At 40.3% G+C, this 27,610-nt stretch overlaps 2 protein-coding genes across 2 annotated transcripts in view; both read left to right on the top strand.

Moving 5' to 3' along the window:
• HEN2 (RNA helicase, ATP-dependent, SK12/DOB1 protein) overlaps nt 1–15,707 on the top strand; it is a 193,158-nt gene extending 177,451 nt beyond the window's left edge. Inside the window, exons 16-17 of the mRNA XM_089813393.1 lie at nt 4,639–4,731; nt 15,189–15,707. Coding sequence (XP_089669519.1) covers nt 4,639–4,731; nt 15,189–15,299 — 204 coding nt within the window. The 3' untranslated portion in view covers nt 15,300–15,707. The remainder of the gene's footprint in view (nt 1–4,638; nt 4,732–15,188) is intronic.
• A 5,731-nt stretch (nt 15,708–21,438) lies between these two features.
• Nucleotides 21,439–22,020, top strand: LOC149572087 (uncharacterized). The gene has a single exon (XM_089815772.1). It carries the CDS (start codon nt 21,439–21,441, stop codon nt 22,018–22,020), a length of 582 nt encoding a protein of 193 aa, XP_089671898.1.
• The last annotated feature ends 5,590 nt before the right edge of the window (nt 22,021–27,610 follow it).

The raw sequence follows: 27,610 nt of genomic DNA, 5'->3' as shown, positions 1-27,610 counted from the left end.
TCAGTCAGTGGAGGTAGCCTCTGTTTTACAAGCTTGCAGGCTTTTTTATTATAAATTGCAGTACAAGTCCTTATTAGAATAATATGTATTATCTACCTTATAATGATCATTTAAGTAAGCTCTCTATTAAGTTTAGTTAGGAACTTTCTATATTTTGTGTGTTACAGTTAGATAGTTAAGTATGTTTCTATTTCTACTCTTATGTAATGATTGTTTCTTTTAGACACATCCTCTTTGTAGTTCCTTATTTAGGGAATTTTCACCCCCTTTGTAATTACTCATTCAATTCAATCTATCAATTATCATTTCATGGAGAGCCTATAGGATTTTTGGCAATTTTTTAAGATCATAGTTTTGTGCCTAGAACAAAGAACCAAAACTCAGAATCAGCTCGAAATCCGCAAGGCCGACTCGACTCATGCATCGGATCAGAATCAGCTATGAATTGACAAAGTGAAAAACTGTTGAAATTTTGAGATTTTAACGATTTAAAACTTATTTCATGCACAAAACACTGTAACTTCATCAAATAGAAGCTAACATACATAAACAAAGAACATAAATGATAAATTCATCACATATGTAAAATGTAAATTGTAATTTGTAGCTGAAGTAAATAGAAAACGTAGGATCATATGACATAGATATATAGAATTATAAATGTTGTCAAATCATAAAGTATGTAAGATAAAGATCCATAAAACCAATGACATCAAATCATAATTGTATGTAAGATGAATATCCATGAAACGTATATCTATTTGTAAACAAAATGAAAAAAACAAGTGTATCTGCTCTAGCTCTTTCTCAAGTTTGTCTCTCACTTTTGCGCTTTTTGTCATACTCAAGAAATAGAGGGCCTTTTTAGGATTATAAGAAAAATAAGTGTTAAAAGAAACATTAAAAAAGCTGTATTTTTTTATGATTTTAAGTTGCCTAATTGGGCTCTCTGATTTTTCGAGCCGATTCATGGTGATTCATGGTAATTCATGGCAATTAATGGGTGAAAATTGACGATCTGATTCACCGGCTCACAAAAAATTGCCCAGGCTAAATCGAATTACCAAATCACTGCAATTTTTGGTGTTCTGACCCAAAATACAGGAAAATCTCTTAAGGAGCCTAGAAATCATTACAAGGAAGTTTCTTCCCATTTTTTTTTCAATCTAAGATATTAATGATCAAATTTTATTCCCATGCATTGTTTGCAGAAATTGCTGGTTACTTTCAGTGCCTTGGGCTTTTTCGTGACTGTCCATTGGTTATATTTTTGGCTATCTTTGGTTCTTTGACCTAGAATACATAAAAATCTGTCAAGGAGGCTTGAAATTTTTATAAGGAAATTTCTTCCCATTTTTTTTCAATCTAAGGTTTTAACGATCAAATTTTATTCCCATGCATTGCTTGCAGAAATTGCAGGTTACTTTTGGTGCCATGGGCTTTTTTGTGGCTGTCCATTGGTTATATTTTTGGCGATGTATCTTGGTCAGGCTATTGCAATCAAGATGTGTTTTTGTGCATTTCTCAGTGCCATGCTGATACTAAAATTGCATTGTTTTTAAAGAACATGCTGTTTTCTGGGGATCTTCGCATGTGAACTTTTAGAGCGTCGATTTTTGTAACAGTTCTTGTTCTTAGAAAATTGCATTTCTTTTAGTGTTTCACACTGAGGGATCACATTTGGCTAGGGCATGTGACCTGTGTTTTTTGTCTGGATGACTGAACAAGTTTTTTTGTTGACCCATGTTTTGGGGTTCTGAGCTTGTTGTGGCTCTGCAACCTGTGTTGTCAACACATGACATGCAACAAAATTACAAATGTTTTAATGCGAATTTTTTGCGGCTAGGGTTTTAGATAAACTCTGCGGATTTTTTGTGCATGCTCTCTGCTGCATGCTAGGGTTTTCTGTTTTGATGGTTCTTGAGACGAAAAATCATGGGTTTCTGCTCTTTTGTACTGCCAGGGTCTTTTGGTTTTCCTCAAAATCTTAGGTTTGTTGAAGATTTTTCGCTAGGATTTTGTGTGAACTTTTGTTGTTTTTTTCCGGTTTCTTGCCAACATTGTATACACTGCTTTTTGACCAATGTTACAATTAATCAAGTTATTTTCAGAGAAGATTACCTTGGGAATTGTGATGGAGGGTTTGATATATTTTGATCTCAGATTCAACTTTTTCACAAATTGTACTAGGTGCTTGTAGAAGGCTTTCTTCTTTTTGATAGAAAAATTAGCATCAAAGCTCTTTGATAATCTGAGTTTTTGTGTCATTGAAAATGTGAGGGATGGCATCATTGACAAAGATCATGTTAGAAAGCATTTAGCACTTCAACGGCAAGAACTACAATGCCTGAAAGCAGAGGATACTATCGATTTTTGAATACTGGTGTCTAGACCAAATTGTTTTGGGTAACACTATTCACCTTATAGCAGCAGGCAAAGTCTTTGTCAAGTTTGAGGAGTCTAACCATGGAGCAGTTATTTTGCTTAAGTTACTAGTCACCAATGACATGATTACAGAGCTGTCTTTTGGCAAGACTACTGCAATGATTTAAAAGCACTAGAGTCTCCATGAAACGTCAGACACGGTTGGAGAAGTCTTTGTGAAGAATCCTTAAGAATCCTTTTTTCTCATGATGAATGATAAGATGTCTGTGCAAGAGTATCTTATGAAGGTTGATGGTATATGTAACAATAAGCAGTCGATGGTAGAAGCCCTCGTTGCATTTAGGGCAATAGATGTTGTTTGCAGTCAGAGCTTTTAGCTTTAATTGCAAATAGAGACAAGCAAATTTATTGCTGACAGAGTTTGAAGTCCCACGCGAAACACATAAGTTGATCTATGCAATGTAATCATTGGTGAAGCCCACAATTGCAACCAAAATCAGTAATACCAAGTTAAGATTCATTTAAAAACAAAAGAATTTGAAACTATCTCAAACCTGTAGTCCATGCATTTACAACAGTGGTAAAAAGATAGACAAAAATAAAAGGAGAAAATATCATGGATTCGATCTGAGTTAATGGAAATGATTGCAGCACGAGATTCCATACCAGATTCACAAAACTTATCTAAAAAACAAGGGGAGATGAGTTTTCTTGAAATGACAAAAATGACATAGAAGTATACAGAAACTATAAAATAAAATAAAATATAGAACTTAGCTTATAAAAACGACATTACTTGAGAGTGACTCAAATTGAAAGGCATGCATGCATACCCCAGTTGGAAAACTGGAAAGAACAACAATCAGAAGCCACAAAATCACAGCCATGAAACAAAATGTATGGCCCCCAACTAGGACCTACCTTAATTTTCTCTCAACCGATTAGGGTTTGGATTGGAATTGGGAATGGCAACTTGTAACATTCCCTGTTACGAAAATGCCACTTTTCAATGATTAAACTACAACATTATGCACTAAATCTGATTATATGAAGAACTATCCTTGATTTGTAATGCATACTTAAAGTCCTAATTTCTTACTTCAGTTTTTATCACTAGCCTTAAGGAGGATGGTAGGATTATTGTGCAAAGGGTGCGTGAAACTATCTACAAGCGGGTTCCCTCAAGGCTTAACTGCAATGTTTAATTATCGGATCAGACATTACAACTTGCTCTAAATGAGTAGAACTTCTTTTGAAACTACAAAGAAAACGATAGAAAGCAACACCAATCCTAGTTTCAAGGCGCAAAATGCTTGCTCAGATGTGTTCCAATTACAAAGATTGCTAAAGCTGAGTGTTTCACATCATAAAGGAGAGGAAATGATTTAAAATAAAAACAAAAACTTCAAAGATATTAGAAAGTATTTAAGAATGTCGACACTACTAAGAATTGAAGAACAACTTGTTGTCAGGGTTGAAAACCCTTACTACAAGTCTTATAAATGCTTTGTGTTATGTTAGTTGGCACAAAAATTGCGATAACATATATGTCATTTGGACTTTCAAGCCCAGTTTGCATCATGTGTTACATGCAAAAATGTGCAAAGGAGTTTAAAAACTCTGATTATGAATGGAATTTGGAGGCTTTTCCTCGATCTGCATGAGATAAAGCAAAAGAAACCTGCAGTGAAGGATAAAAATTCTGACTTATAAAAGAGAACTTGATGAAAACTTAGTTTATAACTAACAGAGCTTATTGAACGAAGACAAAAAACCATTAAATGATAAACTGTGAGAAAGACTAAAATGTAAAAAAATGTGATTGACTTAAAAAGGCATGCTAAAGGAAGGTATGAATTATGATTGGATGAAATTCTTTGGGTTGTTTGTCAATTTTCAAGCTTGCAAAAATTAATGAGATTCAGTACATTTCCCTGCAAAGTATTTGGAATTTTATGATTTTGTGTACTATATAGTTTAGTAACTAATAGTTGCAAATTTGTTGAAGTTAAGTTGCATGAGTTATGTGCCACCTAGATGGAACAAAAATTAGCTGGACTACACTCAATTTTCTGTTTAGGAAAAAATGAAACATTTGCAATGAATACTTTTGTGATTTGATTGTTGCGTTCAATAGGAATAATTTATTTGAACCTTACCTCTTCTCGTATCTTGCTAGCTAGACTTGTTAATTGCTTTTAACAACACTTTTTCTTCACTACAATTAAAAACATGTCCAACATTTTTTTGCAGGGTGCATCATTTGCAGAAGTTACCAGTAAGACAGATCTGTTTGAAGGCAGTATTATACGCACAACAAGGAGGTTGGAGGAGTTCCTGAATCAGGTAAATGACATATTTTTGTAATGCACTCCTTTCAATGCTTTATGAGGTAAACATGTTTTGTTGTAGTGCGGTATCTTAGACGATATCTATGTGAAGGAGTGAGGTTAACAACTCAGTTGTTTACTGGTTATTGTAAACTGAGTTTAATACATGCTACGGAAATAGGAATGCACACAAAAGTAAATATGAATGCAATGTTTCAGGAAACCACAACTGTATTTTTCATTAATGTTTCTCTCAGGTACATTGCATGACAATACAAGACAAATGCGATATCTGATCTCTTTCTCGTAAATGACGAGGCATGCATATACCAACTGAAGGGTTGTGACTCAATCGTCACGTCACAACTCCCTTTGGTAACTGACAACTTCCTAACACATTTTTAATTATTCCCAAGAGATAATACAACTTTACGAACACCATCACCCCCCCCCAAACAAGGACGTCGTCTCCTGATGACACACAACAAAAGGGAGACGATGTGTTTTACTATATACATACGAAGAAGAACAACTAAGATGAAGATGAAAGGAGCTAAGGAAGTGTCCTTGGAAGTGCTGGTTGTGATGCTGAAGGGTTCACTTGTGCCCGCAAGGAATACACCTGTTGAGTCCGCACCTTCAAGTCCTCTTCTGCATGCATTTGTGCCTCCACTATTTCTTTTGACATCATTGCAGAATCCACTAGCTTGGTCTGCTTCGCGTCAGACTCCCTCTTTGTCCAAGTCAATTGAGTCTTTGTGGCCTCCAACTACGCCAAGATGTTCCTGGATGACTCTGTGGCTGGCTGCTTTTGTGCACTAAGTACTCTCTGTATGACCTCTACCATAGCTTGTGAGGTCTGTACTGCAAGTGGCCCCTCATCCATCTCCATTGGTTGACATCCTCCCTCCTTAGGTGGAGGCGTAGTGGCCACAACAGGTTCTCTGCCTCCTAACTCCCCAACCTTAAAACTAGGTGTGTCTCTCATAGGTGACTGTGTAGAAGATCCATGTGTGACTGGAGCAAGATTAAACTGTTGTGTCAAGTAGGTATTCACATGGTAGACTAGCCAACGTGGCTAGATGGGGACCCTTTTGACCACAAAACTCTCTATAACTGACTTGCTCAATATTGTTGTATCCACAGTCACCATTGCCTCAGGACCTATTACCTCCAATCTCACCTTTGGCTCCTCATATGCCTCACCTCCCTGTATCACAGGTGCCTCATTAGGTATCTTCATAACCTCCTCCGACACATCTCTAACCTCCTCTGTCACAGCTATAGGTGGTGATGTGCAGGATGCTATCTCCTTCTCCAGAATCACTATCACTCCCTCTAGGCTCTCTGCCTTAGGAACGGTCACATGGGCTCTCTCTGTCACCATCTTCGTCACTGCTACAGACGGAGTCATATTGATGGGTGGCCTGACCTGTTTGAAGGAAGAAAATAGGTGTTTTTCTCACGACAGTGGTGAAGTGTGCTGTGGTAGGTAGGAGAGGCAATGCAAATAGTATAAGTGCCAGAGTGACTACCTCTACTGCATCCTCCTTGACCATTCGAGGACTGTTTCCTTCGTCTGTGTCAGTGCTACTCTCACTCTCAGAAGTATCATGTCGGCCACTCTCCCTCTCCCTGTGCTTTGATCCTAAATCCACCTCTTGCCTCTACCGTTTCTGCTCCACAAAATTTTCGATATGGCGACAACCTTCTGTCCTCCTAATGTGTTCAAGTGACACTAACGCATGATGGGAGGTTCTCCTAGTGCCAAGGGTTCTGGCTTGATCTCAGGTATGTCTATACGAATCTACCTGAGTGTAGCATCCAAAAACAACCCAATAACATAATGCAGCATGTAGAAAGTCTTGTACTGCAATGTCATAAATTCATACATGTGCTTAGATAGTAACCCTGCCTAAGGCAATATCTTAGGCACAACTTGATCTTGTGAGCCTTCTTTTCACCTCATCCATGAGACATCATTGCCCTTCTTTAATATAGGATTTCTCTACTCCCTTTCCTTAAAGAGTTCCTGAGAGAATCTACTTCTGCCTATGAGAGGTCATCCCTACATACCAATTTGATGTCAGAATCATTCACCTTGTGCATCCTTTTCTTGGGCTTCAAGTTGATCTTCTGGCCCTTTCTAGGTATGTCAAACACGCATGCGAATTTGGATGCTGTGAATGAAATCTGTATGTCACAATACAAGCAGGAGACAATGTTGATTTTAGAGTGCTTGCCATACGTCTCGATCATTGCACATAGGGGTCCTCAAACTTCTTAATACAAAAAATGGGCATTTGGAGTGGCCATTGTATGCACGCTCTCCTCAAACCATCTTTGATAGGATTGTTCTTTGGTGTTTCGTGCCACCATTTCCTGCACTCTAAACCATTCAAACCTTCAAAGGGTATGGTCTGCACCGTCATGTAGTCCTTGGAAGAGATTGATGGCGCCATTGCTACTTTGGGTCTTGTTTACCGTACAGGTAAAATAAATGAACACATACAGACAATGGAACATGAACAACAGAATTCCTTAGATTATTTGCATATGCCAGAACATTACATTATGCTTGATAAGATAAGATGAATCAATGATCATTTACAATGATCCTAGACAGGGTATAAATACTATCCGCCAAACCTTCCCGAAGGAGTCCGTCGGCCACAAACTTTATGTCCGCTACAAACTATTTACTCGTCGGCAAAAACACCGACGACAATCCCTCCGTCGGCTAACACAGTTTTTACTGACGACATCATCCCCCCCAAAAGAAAAAGTCATCTCCGGACGACAATTACAAAATATCTGAGATAAATTAACAACCAAAATACATTAATAGAGTGATTACAACAACAAATTTGGTTCTGTCACATCACTTCCACATTCATCTAGTTACATCTGTAGCCTCTATTAACACAGTACTATCTCCTCAAGTTGACCTTGATAGCCACCTGTGCTGCTTTCTCTGCTTCCAACACTGGGTCCATTGAGCTAAGTGTCGCTATACTGCCTTCTGGATGACCCACTCCTCTCGAGCTCTCTATGCATCCACCAAGACAGCCTCTCGGCCAACACCTACTCCCAGTGCCTCTAGTACACAGACACTCCATGCTTGCAGCAGCTCCAAGTCTTCATCAACTGGCCATACGTCCCATGAATGATATCCGCAATGACTGAGGGTCCACGGGGCAACGCCCCCGGCGGGGTCGAGGGCCCCGTGGGGTCCTGGGGCAGCGCGAATACCCAAATTAACACTCCGAAACCCACACAAAACTGCATGGAATACACTGTTTTTGCCATTTTCTGCCGATTCCACTCTTTCTGGCAACCACTGATGCTTTCCCTTCCCTTTGGCATCATTTGCTACTCATTCTGAACTGTTTCAATCTGTCGTCTTTTTTTTTTTTTTTTCCCAAACCGTGGCCTCTTCTTTTGACTACTTCCGTCTGCCCTCTCTCCTGGCAAGATGCCAATTTCTTGCATTCATAAACTGTTCAAACTCTGATTTATCCCATCCAATCACCACAACCTCTTAACACCTTCAGTACTGGCAGCACAAACTCGCCTCCAGTCGTAGCAACCTTGAATCCTTTTGAAAAGATCACCAAGTCTTCATTCGAGTCACAAACCACGGAAGAATCCAGAATCATGCGATCAGAGGCTTCTCGCGAGGAGGATCGAACAATGGATGAATTTGCAGGTCTTTGAGGAAAGATCTTCGACAGAAAAGGCACGATTTGCCTTTGAATCAACACTGCCAATGGCCAAATCGCAGAGAAATTCTGTTGAAAATCCCCTACGGGCTCGTCATACCCTCATTGAGCATATAACACAGTCACCGAATAGTGATCCTGCGGGAAAAAATAGTGAAAAAAGGCTCTGCGGCTAGTTAAGGGGCTCCGCGGGAAGACTGTTTGACATCTGCGGGAGCTGTTCCGTCGATTTCACGTCTTCTCCGCCAATCTTTGCAATGGACACGATGAAAAAGAACTTGACAATGATAATACCGCAGACGTTGACCTTTGCTTGGGTTAACTTATTAAAGATCGCAGAGTCTATTCTCTGTTTTTCTGATGGCTGGAAGCTTCCGCGGCGCTATTACAAAAGAATCTTCGCGTGACTTAGAGAACTCCGCGGACAAGCTGCCGCGGACAGGTGCCCGCGGAGCACCTCCCGCGGCGCTTTTTTTTTTTTGTTTTGTTTGGCCAAAAAAAAGAAAACAGCACCTCAATTCTGCCTCTAGGCATCGCCATTCTGCAACGACGAGGGAGTCTTCTTGGCACCATATATTTGCAATTTAAATCTGTTGACTACTGGAGGCACCTCTTGCTCGTCCAATGTCTCCAATTTTATCGATCCATTGTCGTCGACCTTCCGGATCTAATATGGTCCAACCCATTTGGCCTTAAACTTTCTCGATTTGATTTCCTTCCAACCGTCGTACTTGAATACCGATTGCCCCGACTAAAACCTTTTGAGTTTGTCATGCCACGCCTTATGTCTGTTCTGTGTCACCTCTGTCGGCCACCGTGCTTGCGGTCGTCGCGGATCTAGCTTATTTCCTTGCTGTCGGCACCCTTCAATTAATTTTATGGTGCGATGCATTCTTTTCTTCTTGTGCGGTCTGTTCATCGTGTACCGAACGATGGAATTTTTCTTTTTTTTGGGTCTGTATTGTATGTCCTTCCCTTCTTCAGCCGTACCTCCTTTGCGTCATCTGCTTCTCTGTATTCCTTCAGACACTCATTTTCCTCCTTTTTCTCACCTTTGTCGACCCTTAGCATATTACAACTCGGAAAGAGTTCGTAGTCTTCTATTTGCCAGTGGTAAAGGCCATTCACCGAGTCTAGGTCGTCGTCATTCGATCCTCTTATTGTCAATACTCCTTCGTCGTCCGGTTCCATTCTCCTCTTTCCTTCATCATCATTTCTTTCGTCGTCATTGTCGCTTGCACCTTCTGAGTCTGACGATGCTGCCTCCTCACCTACCATTTGTGTGTGCAGGTCAATTATGAATCTTTTGCCTCCGCGCTCCATTGATAGGGTATTTTGTTTCCAATCATGTTTTACTTTTGCTTGCAGCAACCAAGTCTGTCCAAGAATAGCATCATATCCTTTTCTTTTCAATGGAATGACCACAAAGTCCAATAAAAATAGCTGTGTTCCAATAGTTACCAGTTGCGCCCTTAAGGTTCCCAACGGTTTGATCCCGTGCCGGTCTGCCGTGAGCAACTGGAATGTAGGTGGTCACAGCGTCGGCTTTCCCAACTTCTTCCAAGTATCCTTCGGCAACACATTCACGCTGGACCCTCTGTCGATAATTGTGTTTGTTAGAACATTTCCCAAAATCCCCATCTCGACGACCGTCGGATGCCGTCCGGATGCGAATGCCAACAGCATTGGTTCTGTTGCTGTCGTTGGACTACTGTCCCTCCCTGTGTCCTCTGTTGCTTTCGGAAATGGTGTATGATTCAGAATGGCCGTCCGTAACTGGGGCATTGTGAGAAGGTCACTTATCTTGACTGGTATCTCCGTTTGTAAGATCTGCCGTACAATGTTTTGTTCCGCGAAGTTCCTTGCCAAGGTGCTGGTGATGTCCTTCAACTGAGATGTCTCTGCCGACGATGCCTTTCCAATTTCCGCCTACGCTTCCCCCAATTTTCTTTTTTCCTCTGTCGACAGTTTTGCTTGCCTCCGCTTAATTGTCAGAACCTCCTCTTCATTCGTGCCGACAGTGATCAAGTTTACTCCAGACTTTGGGCACTTGGCATCTTCATGGTCGCTGGGTCTGCACCATTTGCATAATAATTTCAGTGTGTTTGCCGCTGTACATTCCCGCGCAAAATGACCCCATAAATTACATGCTTAGCATTGAATGATCGGCCGTCCGTTTGCATCATACTGGGTTCGACTTCGGCTCCCATTATTATTGTTATTGTTTGCATTATTATTTTTCCCTTTGTTATTATTCCTGTACCTTCTGAATGTGGCACTTGCGCTATTCGTATTTCCGCTACTGCCCGACGGGGAAGCCTCCTGTGTAAGAAGCACCTGCGGAGATCCTCTTGTCTTCATGTTAAAGGAGCACTCTTTTGACGAATGGCCCATGATTTGACAAATGTCACAAAATTGGTTCTTTGGACACGATCCTTTAGTATGACCGTCGGTCTTACACTTTGTGCACCACAGCTCACTGCCTTTTGGCTCCTTCTGCATGTTTTTAAACTCCATCATGCGGATCATGTCCTTTTGTAGGGCGCGGACCTTCTTGCTACTGCCTTCATCGTCGCTGCTATCTTCGCCGGAAGGCTCGTCGTCATCAGAATCAGACGAACTAGTCTTCTTCTTCTTCTTTGTCTTGTGCTCACTTTCGAGATTCAATGCTCTATTATAGGCTTCCGTATATGACGACGACGACACAATTTTCATTTTCTTCTGCAGTTTCGAGCGTAGGCCTTCCACGAACCATCTTTTTTGAAATTCGTCCGCCGGCTTACTTTCCATTTTGTTTATCAAGTCTTTTAATTTCCTGGTGTAAATGTGGACGATTTCGTTCTTCCCTTGCTTAGTATTGAAGATCTCTGCTACAATTTCATTATCATCCCGCAACAGTTTAAATTTTGCTAGAAACTCCTTTTTAATGTTATCCCAACTGTTTAGCTTTTGTGGATTTGTATCAGTGAACCAATCAATTGCTACGCCTCGTAGGGTGGCCTGAAATTGCCTCATCCAGTCGTCTTCATCAGTTATCCCATTTGCCTTCCAGATCGTTTCACATGTTTTGCAATGTCGAATGAGATCGGCCGTACCATCGCCATTGAACTTCAGCAGTTTCTCTTTTGGTCCCGCCATCATAATTGGTTTCTGTAAACAGGCATTGCTCGGTCCTGCAACACTGGCGCTCTTCACTCCTACACCGGCGGTCTGCACTCCCACACCGGCGGTTTGCACTCCCACACCAGCGGAGTGGTCTCCCACACTGGCGGACTGCACTCCCACACCAGTGGACTGGTCTCCCACACTGGCGGACTGCACTCCCACACCGGCAGACTGTTTTCCCACATCGACGGACTGTTTTCCTACACCGTCAGACTCAACAGCTGTGAATCTTGGTGAAGAAGGGTGTTTTGAAGTTGTCTCTTGCGGAAGTATATCCCAGACAAAGAGTTCACTCCACGCTCTTGCTCCGTCGGCACTCCGAGCCGTGCGAGTCGATGCTCTTCCGTCTGGATTCTCTTCCCTTGGCGAACACAAATTCAAAAACTCCTCCCATGCTTCTTCCACCAATTCCACCCGTTGCCGAGTTTCCTCCAACAAGTCTTCCGTGCTCCGGTTTCCGTCGGCAATCTTCTGGAATCTCCTTCGGCGTTCGGCTTGCTGTGCCAAAATTAAATTTTCTTGCGCAGTACGGTTTCCATCTTTTCCCTTGACCTTATTTCGATCTTTGTTAAGCTGATTTGGCATTAATCTTCATTCCTCCCACCTTCCAGGTTCATAAGGCAACGACGCCAAATGTTTACCGTACAGGTAAAATAAATGAACGCATACATACAATGGAACATGAACAGAAAAATTCCTTAGATTATTCGCATATGCCAGAACATTACATTATGCTTGATAAGATAAGATGAATCAATGATCATTTACAATGATCCCAGACAGGATATAAATACTATCCGTCGAACCTTTCCGAAGGAGTCTGTCGGCCACAAACATTATGTCCGCTACAAACTATTTACCCGTTGGCTACAGAAACACCGACGACAATCCCTCCGTCGGCTAACACAATTTCTACTGACGACAGGTCTTACTTTCTTCTTTCCAATATTAATGCGCCTTGCAACTTGCACACTAGAAGGTAGAACATGTGTATTCTTTGTCATGCTGCTACTTGAACCAGGACCTCTTGCTTGCAACTTATTCTTGTAATTGTGTTTCCTTGCTTAATCTATAACCGTTTCTTGTTTTTGTATGGAGGAAAAAAACGGGTTAGAGCTTTGACGTTTAGCTCTACGGCATCTATGCTTTCAACTCCAATGTGCTTCCTGAGCACTTTCGTGTTGCTTTTCTAACTTCCTTCGCCTATACAATCTTGCTGCATGCGTATACAACCTTGTTGGTTATCAGAGCGTTCCTCTTTCAATAGAGACTGTGTACAACTTTCACTGCTTTGATGCTTTTGTCTTTATAACGCTATCTCAATACTATTCTCATCCTTCACTATTTAGTAGAAACACCCTATGTGAGTTTATTCACTAATTGCAATCTTGGTGTGAATTTATTCTTTGTCCTCCTTGCGTTCTTGACTATTGTGTTCTTGAGGGTGACTTTTACTTCTTACCTAGTTGTTCAACAACTTGTCTTCTTGCCCCCAGATGCCCTTACGGTGCCATTTCTGTGTTTCCCTTAGGTGAGCGATGTCTCTTTATGTTGGTGGTGTCCTTATACTAATTTCCATTTACTTAAGGTGTGGTTGCCTTTATTTTAAATGATCACCTCGATTTCATGACGCACGATGCTATGATTTGTTGTGGGACCATACGGTGGTGACGTTGCGCTATAAATATAATCTCTTTTGCTCGTCAGCGTTTTTGCTTAGCACTATACGGTGTTTGGTTCTAAGCTTCAAGTTGTCTTCCTCTTTGCTCATGATGCCTTCATCTTTTGAAGGTTGTACGGTGTCTCCCTATAGGATTGGGGACATTATTGCTTGTGGCTCTTACAATATGTTTCTATACTAAGCTTTAGAACATACGGTGATGCTTCTTGGACTCTTTGAAATGTTGTGTATGTTCTTTCAGATAAAACCATACAATGTTCTCTCTTTACTCCTTCATTGTGTCTTGCCTGCGCACACATGGGTCTCCTAATTACCATACATCAATGGCTTTTTAACTTTTCAGTCACTATACAGTGGCATGTATGGATGTCATGCTATATGTTAAAAATTTCCTTCATTCTCAGTCGTACGGTGAAATTTATTTCTTTTTTCCCTTTTCTTTTGTTTCTTTCTTCTCATTGGCTGTTGCCTTCTCGTCTTCGTACGATACTTTGAGGCTAACTATACAATAGAGTAGTAGTTTCTTTTTTTCATTTTTTACGTTTATTAATTCTTGCCCAAGACTAAATCATCTCGCCTATCTGTACGTGGACCATTACCTCATCGACTCTCATGCCTCTTAAGGGTAAATCTTCAGCTTTGGACCATTAACTAGGTCCGTTATTTCCTTTCCATCCAGAGTCCATAGTTTAATTGCTTTGTTGTTGCCCACCTCTCTCGCACTTTGTAAGGCCCCAACCACTTCACTTTAAATTTTTGCGGCTTGATGTCGTTGTGTGCGTTATACTTAAACACTAGTTTTCCCAGTGCCAATCTTGTCCTCTTTAGGTGCTTATCATGCCACACCTTTCGCCGTTTCTCTGCTATCTTTGTTGCCCCTTGTGCCGTAAGAAGCCGTTCATCCAATTTATTGAGATTATATAGTCTTTCTCTCAAACTCTACATAGTTCCCAACTTGTCCTTAATGACAATCCTTAGACTTGGTACCATCAACTCAACTGGTACGACAATGTCCTGTCCAAACATCAACTAAAAGGGCATATGTCCAGTAGGAACCTTTTAAGTGGTGCGATAAGCCCACAGTACGGATGGTAACCACTCTTCCCAATCCTCCTAGATTTTGCATGACTTGTATATCAGTGACACCAATATGTTGTTGGTCACTTCATGTTGGCCATTCGCTCTCAAGTAGTATGTGCTTGAAAAAGAATGAAAATTCTTGAACTCCGTGGCGATTAGTTTCCCAAAGTGCCCCCTTTGATCGCTTGTAAGCTGGATGGGTATACTGTATCTCATGATTATTTGTTCATATATAAACCTTGTCGTACTCAAGGTTGAGTTATCTGGGAGTGCTGATGCTTCAACCCACTTCGTAAGGTATTCCGTCATGATGACGATATACCTGCATCATCGTGCTCTACTTGCCTTGAGCAGCCCAATGAAATCCTGTCCCCATCTTTTGATCAGTTCTTGTGCATTGGAGGGGTTGAGAGGCATGAAGTCCCTCTTCAGAGGCTTCCTTTCTCTCCGACATGTATCACAGCTTATTGCCCATTCTCTTGCATCATTACAAACTGTGGGCTACCACAATCCTGCTGGTAACACCTTTCATGCCGTTGTGTCTGGTCCCATGTGTACTTACTGATGTGAGTTTCTTCAAGATAAATACTTTATTCTTTTTGTGGTGATGTTTACTTGCATTCTTTTTCAAGTTTTACAAAATGCATTAAATTTGTGTCTTTAGAATATCATCTGAGAAGCTTCTAGGAACCAAATCTTGCTTTTTTTAAAAACATATTATTTCCTTGTATTTAGATCCCAAAGATTTTGTCATAAAAAATATGAAACATATACTTTTGAAGATATAAAAACTTGTGACTAACTCCTCTGGTGAATCCTTTGAAGCTGAAAGCTGCAGCACGTGCAATTGGAGATGCAGCACTAGAGAAGAAATTTGAGGATGCCAGTGAAAGCATTAGACATGGCATTATTTTTGCCAGTTCATTGTACTTGTAGGTGAAAGAAAGCAATGATTTGATTAGTCATTCTTGCGGAAGTTATTGCCATTGCTGCAGGTCTCTTTGCATGACCTGCTGAGAATTTTTAATACACTAATGGTTTGCCTGAAGTTGGTATAATGGACTACAGTTATGGGACAAATTACATGCCTTTTCTTGACTCGTAGTTCAACAGTCTCTCTCTTTTTGATTGATTGTTCCTAATTTCATCTCAACTGTATAGAATTTCTGTCAAAACAAAATTTACACTAGAAGAACGCTATCCATTTGGAAAGCATTGCATTGAATGCATCTCAGCCATGCCTATGCTGTAACTCAGATTAATTTGTTGGGCAAATTAGGTTCATTCAAGAGCATTGTATATTTTGAAAACATCACTTCTCAATGTAATATGTATTTTGTACCATATGGGAATGTGCATCATGCAATTCAAAAATATGTTGTTCAGTCTCATTTTGAAGATGCTGGGATTTACAAAGAACTTTGCACTACTTAATTTTAGTTTTCCACTATAATAGCCGATAAGATAATTATGAAGAAAACCTTAAATTGTCTTTAATTTATCACATGGCTGCAAAATGAGATCAAGGCGAGAAGTAATTTTCTTTTAATCTTTGTACATTAATGCTTTTGGCGATTTTAAATAGCTACATGTTATACACGTTTATGCTTGTAAACCATATTTGGAAATCACCAAAAAAAAATTGAGAATTTTATTTTAGTTTCTCATTACATGACCCATTTAACATTCACCTTGTAAATATGCCATCTCAACGTCTGATGCATCCATTCGAGCCTGCTCTGCCTATAGGTTAAGGGTAAAGGTCCTAAAGTGGGATGGGCTGATGAAAGTCCATTAACAACAAAAAGACCAAAAAAAACAATAGTAGGAATAAATATAAGTTAACACAAAAATTATGAATGAGAAAATATGAGTTGAAAATGACCTCTTTAGTGCTAAAAGCAATAGTTTGGAAAACATTAATTTTAAAATATTTAGCACAAATTACAAAAAATGCCACCTTTTTTGGCTTTAAAAAATAACCATGTTAAAAATTGACTCCAGCCAATGTTCAAATGATGAGAGGTACAATATCGATTACAAATCAATTTATGTTGTGAACATGACATGAATTTATGACATGGTTTGTTGGATGAAATATAGATGATATTGTTGATGAATCTGTTGTATGATGTTGCTCACTTAATAGCCTTCAAACTTTGATTAAAATAAAAATAAAAATTGATGGATGCATTCTTTAAATTGTTATAGCTTTTTGAGGTGAAACTTCTTTTTATCTTTATTTGGTTTCTTGGATTCATCATTGATCTTTTCTTTACCTTTGTAATCTTTGTTGGGAGTCTTAGTGCTTTTTCATTTGTAAAAATCAATTCCACCTTTGTCCTTAGTTGGTTTTCACAAGCTTACCATTTCAGCAAGCATGTTATTACCAATTTAAGTTTCAATCACTTGTGATTTTGTTCCTTTTACATCCTTAGTTTCTTCCTCAAAGTTACAGCCTTTTGTTAAAGCTTAGTACATTTATTGGATTTGATTAGTAGCTTTGTTTCAAGAACATCAATAGTCTTCATTCTTCCTCCAACTTGAATATTTTGATGTACATTGTTATCTTTTTCTCTCTTATATTGCTTGAACAGAAATTGGGCATCGTCTAGATCCAATGCGTGCTTGAGTTGGAGTAGTACTGGAATGGGTGACCTCCCGAGAAGCCTTGGTGCTTCACCTTTGTGAGCATCACCGAGATCCAATGCGTGCTGAGTGTTCCATCATTCTCATGAGGGATGGGTTCGGTGAACCACTACTCATGAAATATGGGTCAATGAGTTTGACTCAAAACAATCACACAATTAGATCATCCTTGTAGTTTCATGGCTTCTAAGTCTTTCTTTGATGTAAACACTGTGCTTAATCACACGATATAATTTAAAAATATTACTCTAATACCAATTGTTGAACACTTTTGGATGTTGAAAGGACTTAATTTTAACTATACTAAAACTTAACCACTTATTATTTGTTCTCTCTATTTAACACATTTACATATAAACAACACAAAATAAATAAGTTGTATTGTCCATACAAAATCTTGCCCATGTGTGGAAGGAAAATTGAGTTGCTAGACAAGGTACATTTGACAATGAAAGAGCCATACGACACAATTGCTATGTTACAGGAAAACACATTTCCTATCCCTAGGGGACTCATTTCCATCCTCGAAACAATTTGGGGATAGTGGGAATATGTGTTGGCATTAGTGTTTTTCAATTGATATTAACATTTTTTTTTTCATGGCAATTTTCTTAGTTTGTTCAGTGGAAAGATTGGATCACTACACTAGTACATTTTAGACCAAGTTTTGATAAGAGTTCATCAGTATTTTGACTAACAACCATCAAACTTTCGACAAACAAGGGTAAAGACCCTTGTTGCTATTTTTCATTGAAAGTTTTGACAAATACATAAATGTTGAAGTTCTAATGAAGAGCACATCAGAAATGATTGATCAAAAGAAGCTATATTGCCTTTAGAAAAATTGTAATGTTTGTCAGAATTTTGACGTACATATCAAATTTCTTATGAACATACGCAATAACAATGACAGCTTTGCCAAACTTGCAACAAAAAAGTCATAATTTTGACAACCTCGTCAGTGGTGTGCGGAATGTTCATTGGAATACTGTCATAAAATCAACATGCCACCAACAAGGTTGCCAAACATATGATGGTTTTTTTCGTTACAAGTTTGACAATGTTGTTGTTACCATTGCAAATGTTCGTCATTAATTTGATGAACATTACAAATTTTTTATAAGAAAAGCAAATCCAACTACAAAACTTTCATTATTGATAGAATAGAAAATCATCTTACCGATATCCAATGTGGTTATCAAGAAGACACTGCCCAATGAACAATAGATTATATGTAAAGTCTCTTCAACAAAAGTTGCACCAATGGAATTCATCGACATAGCGTGAACTATTTCTCTTTTTCTTCCTTGCTGTCAAAGCGACGGAGGTCGGATTTCAAAAGTGTGCCGTGTCAGGCCGTGTATGCAGATCCGTGAGTTCTTACCATGACAGGTCGTGTGCAGGGCCAGTCACCCTTCCAAGGTTCCTCCGGAGATCTTACTTCACCCTTCTGCCGTGTGCCATGCGGAGGGGAACGTCCAGCACGAGGAAGGTTTTGGCTTAGAACTTAGACCATGTAGTTGACGAAAGTTGGACGGGACCAAGCCAAGTGCCGTGAACTGTAGCAGTGCAGTGAATTGTAGCAGAGTCAGAACTGCGGGGGTGTTGGCATTTGACAGTTGCTGCCACTTGCTCTACTTACACAGTTTGCAGACCAATTGTTTGACAAAATGCTTCTTCAAGCAGGATAACCACAGTACCCAGTAATAGTTGGCTTATGACACGTGAACTATCTGACATAGTGTTGAAACAAACCATGGTATCCTGGAAACTCAACGATCTCACCAACATTACTGGTGAACTATTTGACAGAATACCTTTGTTGAAGGACTGGTTAAATGCTTGGACTGGTGAACTGTTTGACTGAGATTCGATCATGATTGGAGTGGCATGTGTCAGTTGAGCGGTTGCTTCAGGGGCTTGCAGTACCTATATTGAGTTGAAACTTCAGACGCTAACCATTTGACAGCATGAATTCTCCTCCATTTGATGCAGCCAACATTCAGCAGATTGTCAACCGATTAGAAGGAGCATAAACTTAAAATAAAGCTCTGACAAATACTATTAGCACTCTTTCCCACCTCTCTTGCATGATAATCAATCGGGTGCTTGCGCTTGAATCTAAGGCTGACAGATGTGAGAAATTGGAGGATGACAATAGAATCATCAAACAGAGAATGGATGCTCTGCAAACAGAAAACTCAGAGCTCTGAACAAAAATCATTCAATATGATACCTCTATCTCTGAATTACAATAGAAGCAAAACCATGAGGAGATCCCCATCCATGCTGCCCAGGTTAAAGACATTAAGGATATGCAAGAGGAACTCCTTGACTGCCACAACATGTTGAAAAGTAACATCGAACGACTACATTCTTATCAAAAACATTGAATGACTACAACAACAACAACATCAACTTCAACCTCCATTAAAGAGAGTTGAGGAGCTTGTCTAGTCCAAGCTCTCAGATGAACAGGCTCGACGGACTAGGGAACTTAACCTTACTCTCTGCTTGCACCGGCAATAGAATAGAAGCCCTCCCTAAATGATATAACCCTCTTGTGGCCTCCCACCTTCCACTGCTGATATAATTGACAAGGCCTATACCTTTCTTCGGGACCAGCTAGAGCTCTCTGAGATTCTTATTGATAGGGCATGGATAGGGTACAATTCCACACACTTTATTAGATTCCACAACACATCAGACAGGCTACAGGTTCTAAGGGCCTGTAGAAAACGCTTCCCGCTATCTTCAAAAATCTACCTTGAAGATCTCACCAAAGTGCAGGTTACAAAACTCAAACATGAATGAACACTAGTTGCAGCAGCTTGCCTTGAGGGTAAATGGGCGGTTATCGGTAACCTTAAGGCATTTATCGGAGACAACTCTCCTCTTGGTTGGGTTCCTGGGTCAACCCCCAAGACTAAACGATGATGGAAGATTTAGGAAGAGAAGGGAGTGTAGAGACTCTTTGAGCATCCATTGTTGGAACGATAATGGTACTCTTTGGTCTCTCCCTGGTCTTTTTATAGATGTTGTTGGTACTGCGGATATTATTCTTGTTATAGAGACTCATGAGAGTCCTCCTCCTCTTCTTGGGATTAATGGATTTCACTGGCTATCTTCTTATCGTGATGAGGTTAGGTTTTCTGAGGGTATTAGGGGATCTGGTTGGGTCGCCTGTCTCGTCCGTGATCATCTTGTCAACAGAATGACCGTTATGCATTCCGACAACCTTGCTAGGTTCATGTGGATCTATATTAGAGGCATGTTGGTTAGAGACCTTTTCATTATAGTTTGTTATTTTTCTCCGACTACTTCCCCTTATGCGGTCTATGCTTCCGAGGGGGACCCTTATGGTGACCTCAGTGACTAGATTGATAGGTTCTCTGCCCTAGGGAATCTAATCATTTTAGGGGACTTCAACGCTCGCACAAGGGATCTTGAGGGCCCATTTCATGATCAGCGGATAGACTATATGTGCACTTTCGAGTTTGATAGGGATGCTCTTAATCTACAATTTTCCTCCGAGGACATTGAGGGCCCTCTGACACGGTATGGGCGACACCTACTTTAGCTTTGTGTGTCTTCCTCTCCTGTGGTTCTTAACGGGCTCTCTTGCTTCCCCGATTCTGGTTGTTTCACTTGTTAGCCCCATTGTGGTGGGGCTAGTGTTGTTGACTACATCATTGCCTGTACCTCCTTCATCCCTTTTATTAGTTGCTTCTTTGTTTCCCATGTTCCATTGGCAGACCACTCCCTCCTTAGTCTCACCCTTCGTGGCCCTCTGCTCAACCCCTACCCCCTTTCCTCTCCCACCTTGCACCCCCACCCCCCTTGCCCTTTAGCTTTACCCTTGCCCATTCACACCACCTTCTCGTTCACTGATGTTGATCTTGACCTCTTCCTCACCCACCTTCGAGGCCTCCTTCCGGTTGCTGCCCTCACCAACTTGCCTTATGCTTCTAGCTTGTTTGACCTTATCTCCACAACGGTCCGTGAGTCGGCCATCCTCTCCCTCGCTCACTCCTTTGTCACTCTTGCTGCTCGTCCCTCTCGCCCCAGTATGGTTTGATGATGACTGCAAGGCTTTCCACCGACTACTCTATTCCATATACACTGCTTTGGATCCCTCCTTTCCCCAGGTCAAACTCTCTTTTCGTAGCTTTCTTTGTTGGAAGAAGTGTCTCTTCTACCTTGAGCAGTGCAGGTTGCTTAGCTCCTTGCTTCGGGTCTCCCCAAAACGCTTTTGGCACATGCACTTTCCTCACCCCCTTTTTATTCCTGTGGACCTTGACTTTGGCTCCCTCCTTTCACACGTCATCACCCTTTATGACATCCCTAAGTAGCCCCCTCTTTTCTTCACTCTACCCTTCATTGCCACATCTTTACCATCTCTACCATCTTCGAGGCTGTTAGAACCATGAGTTGTAGTAAGGCTGCTAATGAGGAGGGTTATCAAGCGGAACTGTTCAAGATGGGAATCTCGATTCTTGGACTATCTCTTTCGGTTCTTTTCAACAGAGTGGTTTGCACTGGTTTTCCGCCTTCTTGGTCTCACCATATTATCCACCCGATCCATAAGGTTGGTTCGACGTCTGATCCAGGCAACTACATGACTATTATGATCGAGCATACCTTTGCCAAACTCTATGCCACAATACTACATATTGCTCTCACGAGACAGTTGGACAATTTAGGTTGCAGGGCTAGAGGCCAGGCAAGTTTTAGAGCAAATTTCCAAACTACTGACCATATTCTCACCCTTAGGGCCATTATTGGGGAGGCTCGACATCACTCAGTGAAAGTTTATAGTTGCTTTGTTGACTTTCGCAAAGCTTTTGATTTGGTCCCCTGGGAGGCATTATTTCAACAATTCAAAGATATTGGGGTTTCCAAGTTTCTTGTCGTTGCCATCATGAGACTTTACGAGAGTGTTGTTGGATGTCTTAGGACTCCACAAGGCTTATCTGACTTCATTCAGAGTTCTATCAATGTTGAGTAGGGCTGCCCTCTTTCCCCTACACTTTTCAACATCTACTTTGATGAGCTTGAGACTTTCCTAAGGGATTTTTCACATCCCAAGGATGGGTGCTGCCTTCATGGGGTTCGAGTGTCCATCCTTCTCTTTGCGGATGATGTGGCACTCCTATCCTCCTCACCTAATGGGTTACACCGACTTTTGGATGGACTGGCCTTCGTTTGTGATTCTCAACAGTTGGTGGTCAACTTGGGTAAGACCCGAGTTATGGTTTTCAATAGCTCGAAAACCTTTGATCACTGTTTCTTTTTTAGGGGGACTAAGATCGAGAGGACCTCCAATTACACATATTTGGGCATTTTATTTTTGGGACCGCATTTTAGTTTGAGACCAACCATGATGTCGTGTGTTAATAAGGGGCTAGGTTCTTTGGCACTGCTTGAGTGATAGTGCTTTAGACACCACTTTTAGGACACTACATCTAAGATGTCTATCTTAGACTCCTTGGTTAGACCTACTATCCTTTATGGTTTGACCATCTAGGGGCCCTCCCTCCCGACCACTGACTAGGCTTCGGTGGAGAGAGTCTAGACTCCTTTTGTGATGCATGATCCGTTGTCAGCCGACTACTCCTACCAGTATTATCTTAGCTAGGTTCGGTGCTCATCCCTTTAGACTCTGCACGAGATTTGATCTAGTTTGGTTACTTCACAGACTCAGGGGTTTTGCGGACTTTGTTGATGGCAGATATCGTTATTCTTACCTGGCTTATTGTTCCTCAATCTTGATTGTTGTCGTGGATTCGACTAGTCATGCGCGTTGCTGGTATGCTCAGGTATCTAGGCTCCTCAACACTGTTGGTATTGATATTGATCACCTTCCCCCTTTTCAATATTCGTTGGACATGCCCGCTCATCTCCTTTCCTCTTAGTCAGAGTTGAATGAGATTACTAGGATGGACATCTACAGGTGGTATATCCAAGTGACTTGGATCAACCCTCCACGAGGTCTCCGTCCTCATATGGCCTTCTATGCGGAGCACTTTATTAACATACATGATGGTATTATTGTTCATCCCTACTACTCTTCTCTTATCAGACACTAAGTCCAAGTTATCTCTCTTGGACTCTTTGGTTAGACCCACAGTTCTTTATGGGGTAGTTGTTTGGGGACCATCTCTTCTTGATTTTGATTGGGTCTCGATTGAGCGGGTACAAACCCTTCCCCTCTGCTAGATTATCTATTGCCACCTCTATACTCCATAGAGTATTGTTTTGACCAAGTTCACTGCTCACCCTTTTCGACTTAGTGCCATTTTCAACTTGATTTGGTTCATCCATCGCCTTAGAGGCTTCATGGACTCGGTCGATGGCTGACGTAGATACTTGTACTTTGCTTATTGTTCCTCTATGGATATTGCCAACTCAACGAGGATGTCTAAGGCTCATTCTTGGTATACCCAGACCACTATTTTACTAAGCTCGATCGGGATTGGCATCAATCATCTTTCGCCATACCAGTTCTCCTTGGATGCTCTTGCCCATCTCCTCCCTTCACGACAGGAGTTGAATGGACATGTCAGACTCGACGTTTACAGGCAGTACATCTCCATGACTTGGATCAGCCCTCTTGGTGGTTTATGCCCTCAGATGGCCTTCTACTCTCAACACTTTTTGGTGATCAATGACGGTATTATTATTCATCCCTCATACTTGAGTTGACGTTAGAGCCATCCCCTTCGCATCACCCTGGGGTCTTTTAGAGTTGGATCACACTGACTCAATTGCCAGACTGATCACCAACTGACCAGAGAGGAATGGGTGTGTGCCTTTGCACCATATCGGAGACAGAGACAGAGACTCGCTTCATCTTCAGGTGCCCATCTATTATGAGATTAGAGGTAGGTTCCACTGCCTTTTGAGAGACAATAGATTCCTCTCGGCCTTTTTTAGTTACTCGGACCAACGATGCTTACTGCTCTACCTCTGGGAGGCCTCCCAACTTAGAGACCATACTTTACAGATCTTGTTTCCTTGGCGCCAGACCTCAGATCAGCTCATCATTGACTTTTTTCCTTCCATGTCTACTTCTAAGGGCATGAAATGAGCGCATACACTCATCTCCAAATACACTAGATTGGTCAGACCTCAACATGGGCTCCTTAGATGATGACACTTTACCCCCACTAGTACATAAAGACAACAATGGTGTCGGGCCCTGACCCTTGCTCGTCCTAGGCCTTATCCTTCTGTGTGAGATTTCGTTGTACCTTGAAAGGATTGATGATCTTTCTCTCTCTTCTTGTTGTTTTCCTCGGATGCCTTTTGGCGCTCTCGTTGTTGTATTCTTCTCTGTACTATTGTATCTTTCAATCCCATAGACCCTAGTTGGTCTCTTGTTGGACATTAATATCATTATCTTATCTATCTTGACGATGGCCCCATGCCTTATGTATATAGCTGGGGTTTTTTAGAGTAGATTCTCACCGGCTCCGAAATTAGATAGATCGCCAGAGCAACAAAGCTGAGAGGTTTTGTCAGTGTTGTGACATGGATGCGGTTGATAATGAGATACATTTTATATTCTACTGTTCCATATACTATGAGATTAGAGGGAGGTTTCATTGTTTATTCAGAGAGTGTAGGCCTTTGTCCTCCTTTTTCAGGTACGAGGACCAGTAGTGCCTTGCTCTTTATTTACATGAGGTTTTTCGTCTTCGGGATTTCACCCTTCGGGAGCTATCCATCCCTAGGTCTGCATCTCTTCATCTGCTTATCACTTCTTTTTTCACTTCAATTACCTCTCCTAGGGGAACCAAGCAGCCTCGGTGTTCATCCACAAATGCTCACACCAGATCAAGGAGACCATGCAAAGACCATTTGCACCACTAACAATTATAACCTCCTCTCTCTGGTACCGGACTCAGATTTCTCTGCACAACTAGTTATCCTTCTATTCTAAGCTACTTTTCCACGATTACGAACTGTCAGTTTTTGGGGTTTCGTAACCATACTACTTGTTTTTTTCCTCTTTCTTTTCTTCTTGCTTTGCTTGTTTCCGTTTTGTTTTATTTTGTTGTATTCAAACACTGTTTGGTGGTCTTCCTACCTTCTGGCCCCTGTTTGTACTCTTAGTCCCTTAGACCCCTTTGTGGTCTCCTAGTGGATATTAATAAATTATCTTATCTTATCTTGTCTTATCTTATCAACTAGATACCCAATGAAATTATCAGTCTTCTATCGATAGACATACCTAAGACTATTGTGAACAATGATCGAGAAAGCATATATTGAAAAGGTATGATGAAGCATTAGGAATTGTTAGATCGATGAGCCTTAAATGTTCAAATTATAACATGCTAGAAAGAAATCAAGGACAACCTAGAGTGAACTTGGTTCATACAAAAATCACAACAGAAGGGGCAAAGCAAGAAGATTCACCATATGTGGGAGAAACTCATGATGAGGAGATCAATCATCATCCCAAAGAATGATGAAGTTCCCTCAAAGAAACTTAATGATTCATGGCTTCAAACCAATATCTTCAAAACTAGATACACTTAAAGTGGAAAGGTATGTCAAGTTATCATTGATGGGGACAGTTGTGATGAGGATAATGTGTCTAGCTAAATGGTAGAAAAATTGAATTTACAATGTAAGAAACGTCCTTACCCTTATTGTATTGCATGGTTTAAGAAAGGAAATTATTTTACTATTGATAAATGATGTTTAGTTAGGAAATTATGTCATTACTATGTCAAACATATAATAGATTTTAAATGTAATTATAAATCCAAATAAAACTAATTGAAATTGAAATCTAAATGAAACTAATTGAAATTGATATCTAAATCAAAGTAAAACATTACAACTAATCTTGAATCTAAATCTTCATCTAAATCTAAATACAAAATTAAATCTAAATCTAAATTAACAATTAAATCTAAATGCAACGCTAAAGTACAAATAAAAAATAAAAAACTCAAATCTCACTTGCCATCTCTTCCTCTCTCCAAAAATACAAAATGAAAATGAAATGAGGAGCGTTTATTTAATAATTTGTGAGACTCTTAATATCCTCCAATGAAGGTCTCTTGACATTCCACAAATTTGTTTCAAATTCTCCCACTCCAATGAAGGTCTCTCCCATTCCACAAAAAATGAGCATGAATGTGCATGCAAAAATAAATTGAAGAAAAAAAAAAGTTTCATATTTAAAATATTTCCAAAAAATCATTTCGGGCCTATTATTTCAGTTCTATTTTTTTCGGGTCATAATTTGTTGGCTATAACTTTTTGGCCCTATTTTTTAGGCATATTTTTTGTCCTATATTTCGAGCATATTATTTCGGGTTTGCCATTTGGCTTCCTATTATTTCAGAAATGTTTTTTGTTTTATGATTTTGTAAATTTATATTGAACTGAATTCTTTGTAGCCACTCACATTTATTTTCTATTGACGGAGAATCTTTTTGATATATTCACGGACTTAAATTTGAATTTGAATTTTGCTCAATAATGCATTGTCCAAAGGACAAAGCCAAAACATGATAGAACTATATTTTATTTTTGAACAATACCACCAACAAGTATATGACAATATGTTGCACGAGATGTGCACATAAGTGTCGAATGGAATATTACGACATAAAGGTTCCTACTGACATGTAGACATTAAGTGAGAAGCAAAGTCCAAAACTTGCTGAACTCGAGAAACATTTATGTCCAAAAGAGTCTTATGGAGGACTGAGTGTCAAGGTTCTGACTTACCTCGATGGTGTTTAGAGTTTGGTGATAAGCCTTATTGTTGTCACAAAGTTATGGAAGTCCTTAAAAGTGAGTGCCTGACTAACGAGGCTCGATACACTTGAAGGAACTTGCAAATTTTAATTTATTTTGGCAGATGCAAGGATATGATCTAACTCATGGGGGAGGGTAAGATAAATTTAACTCCCAAAATACAAGTTCCTACATTCATTTTACCTTCACCAATGAAAGCAACTTGATTGAATCATCAGACAATCATGTCCGCCTCCAACATTACGTGATGTAATCCAGTTCATGCATTAGCATAGTCCATGTAAATAGATACCACACGGCTGAATTAGTGACAAACACAAGACACATGAGGAGAAGGCATTAGCCCATTGAAGCACAAATACACGATGTCCAATAATAAGGAATACTTAGCATTCAAGAAAGCAAGAATGGAGTCAACACTAATAAGAAAGGACCGAGCCATTTTTATGTGCTATTAAACTACACTAGATATATATGAAGTGCAATTATGAAGCTCAGATTAATAGCTACACATGGAGCCTTCCAAAATCATCATGCTTAGCCTTTATGAGTGTACTAGGAATGCGACACGTTCAAATCTTCTTGGCTTGATTAATTAGCTACCCATTTCCCTCGAGTTTTCACTTGGTTAGTCAGCTGCTAAAAGCGATCGTCTATCTCGTACAACTTTGAGACAAGGATACGTTGTAAACCATTCACATAAACCTCATTAGTACCTGTGGTGGAAAAGCAAGCAATGCACATTTTCCATGTTCAGATTTGGTTGACAACACAATTTCCATCTTTAATCTTTTCTTCACATTAGAATCCCGATT

This window comes from Cupressus sempervirens, chromosome 2, assembly GCF_028749045.1.
Source record: "Cupressus sempervirens isolate cs-2001-9-10 chromosome 2, ASM2874904v1, whole genome shotgun sequence".
In the NCBI taxonomy this organism is placed as follows: Eukaryota; Viridiplantae; Streptophyta; class Pinopsida; order Cupressales; family Cupressaceae; genus Cupressus; species Cupressus sempervirens.
Note: the sequence above shows the minus strand (reverse complement) of the source record. Positions and strands in the feature narration are given on the sequence as shown.

Excerpts from the sequence above, each read along its gene's own strand:
- LOC149572087 (XM_089815772.1), top strand. The coding sequence starts at position 21,439 with ATGAGTTGTAGTAAGGCTGCTAATGAGGAGGGTTATCAAGCGGAACTG.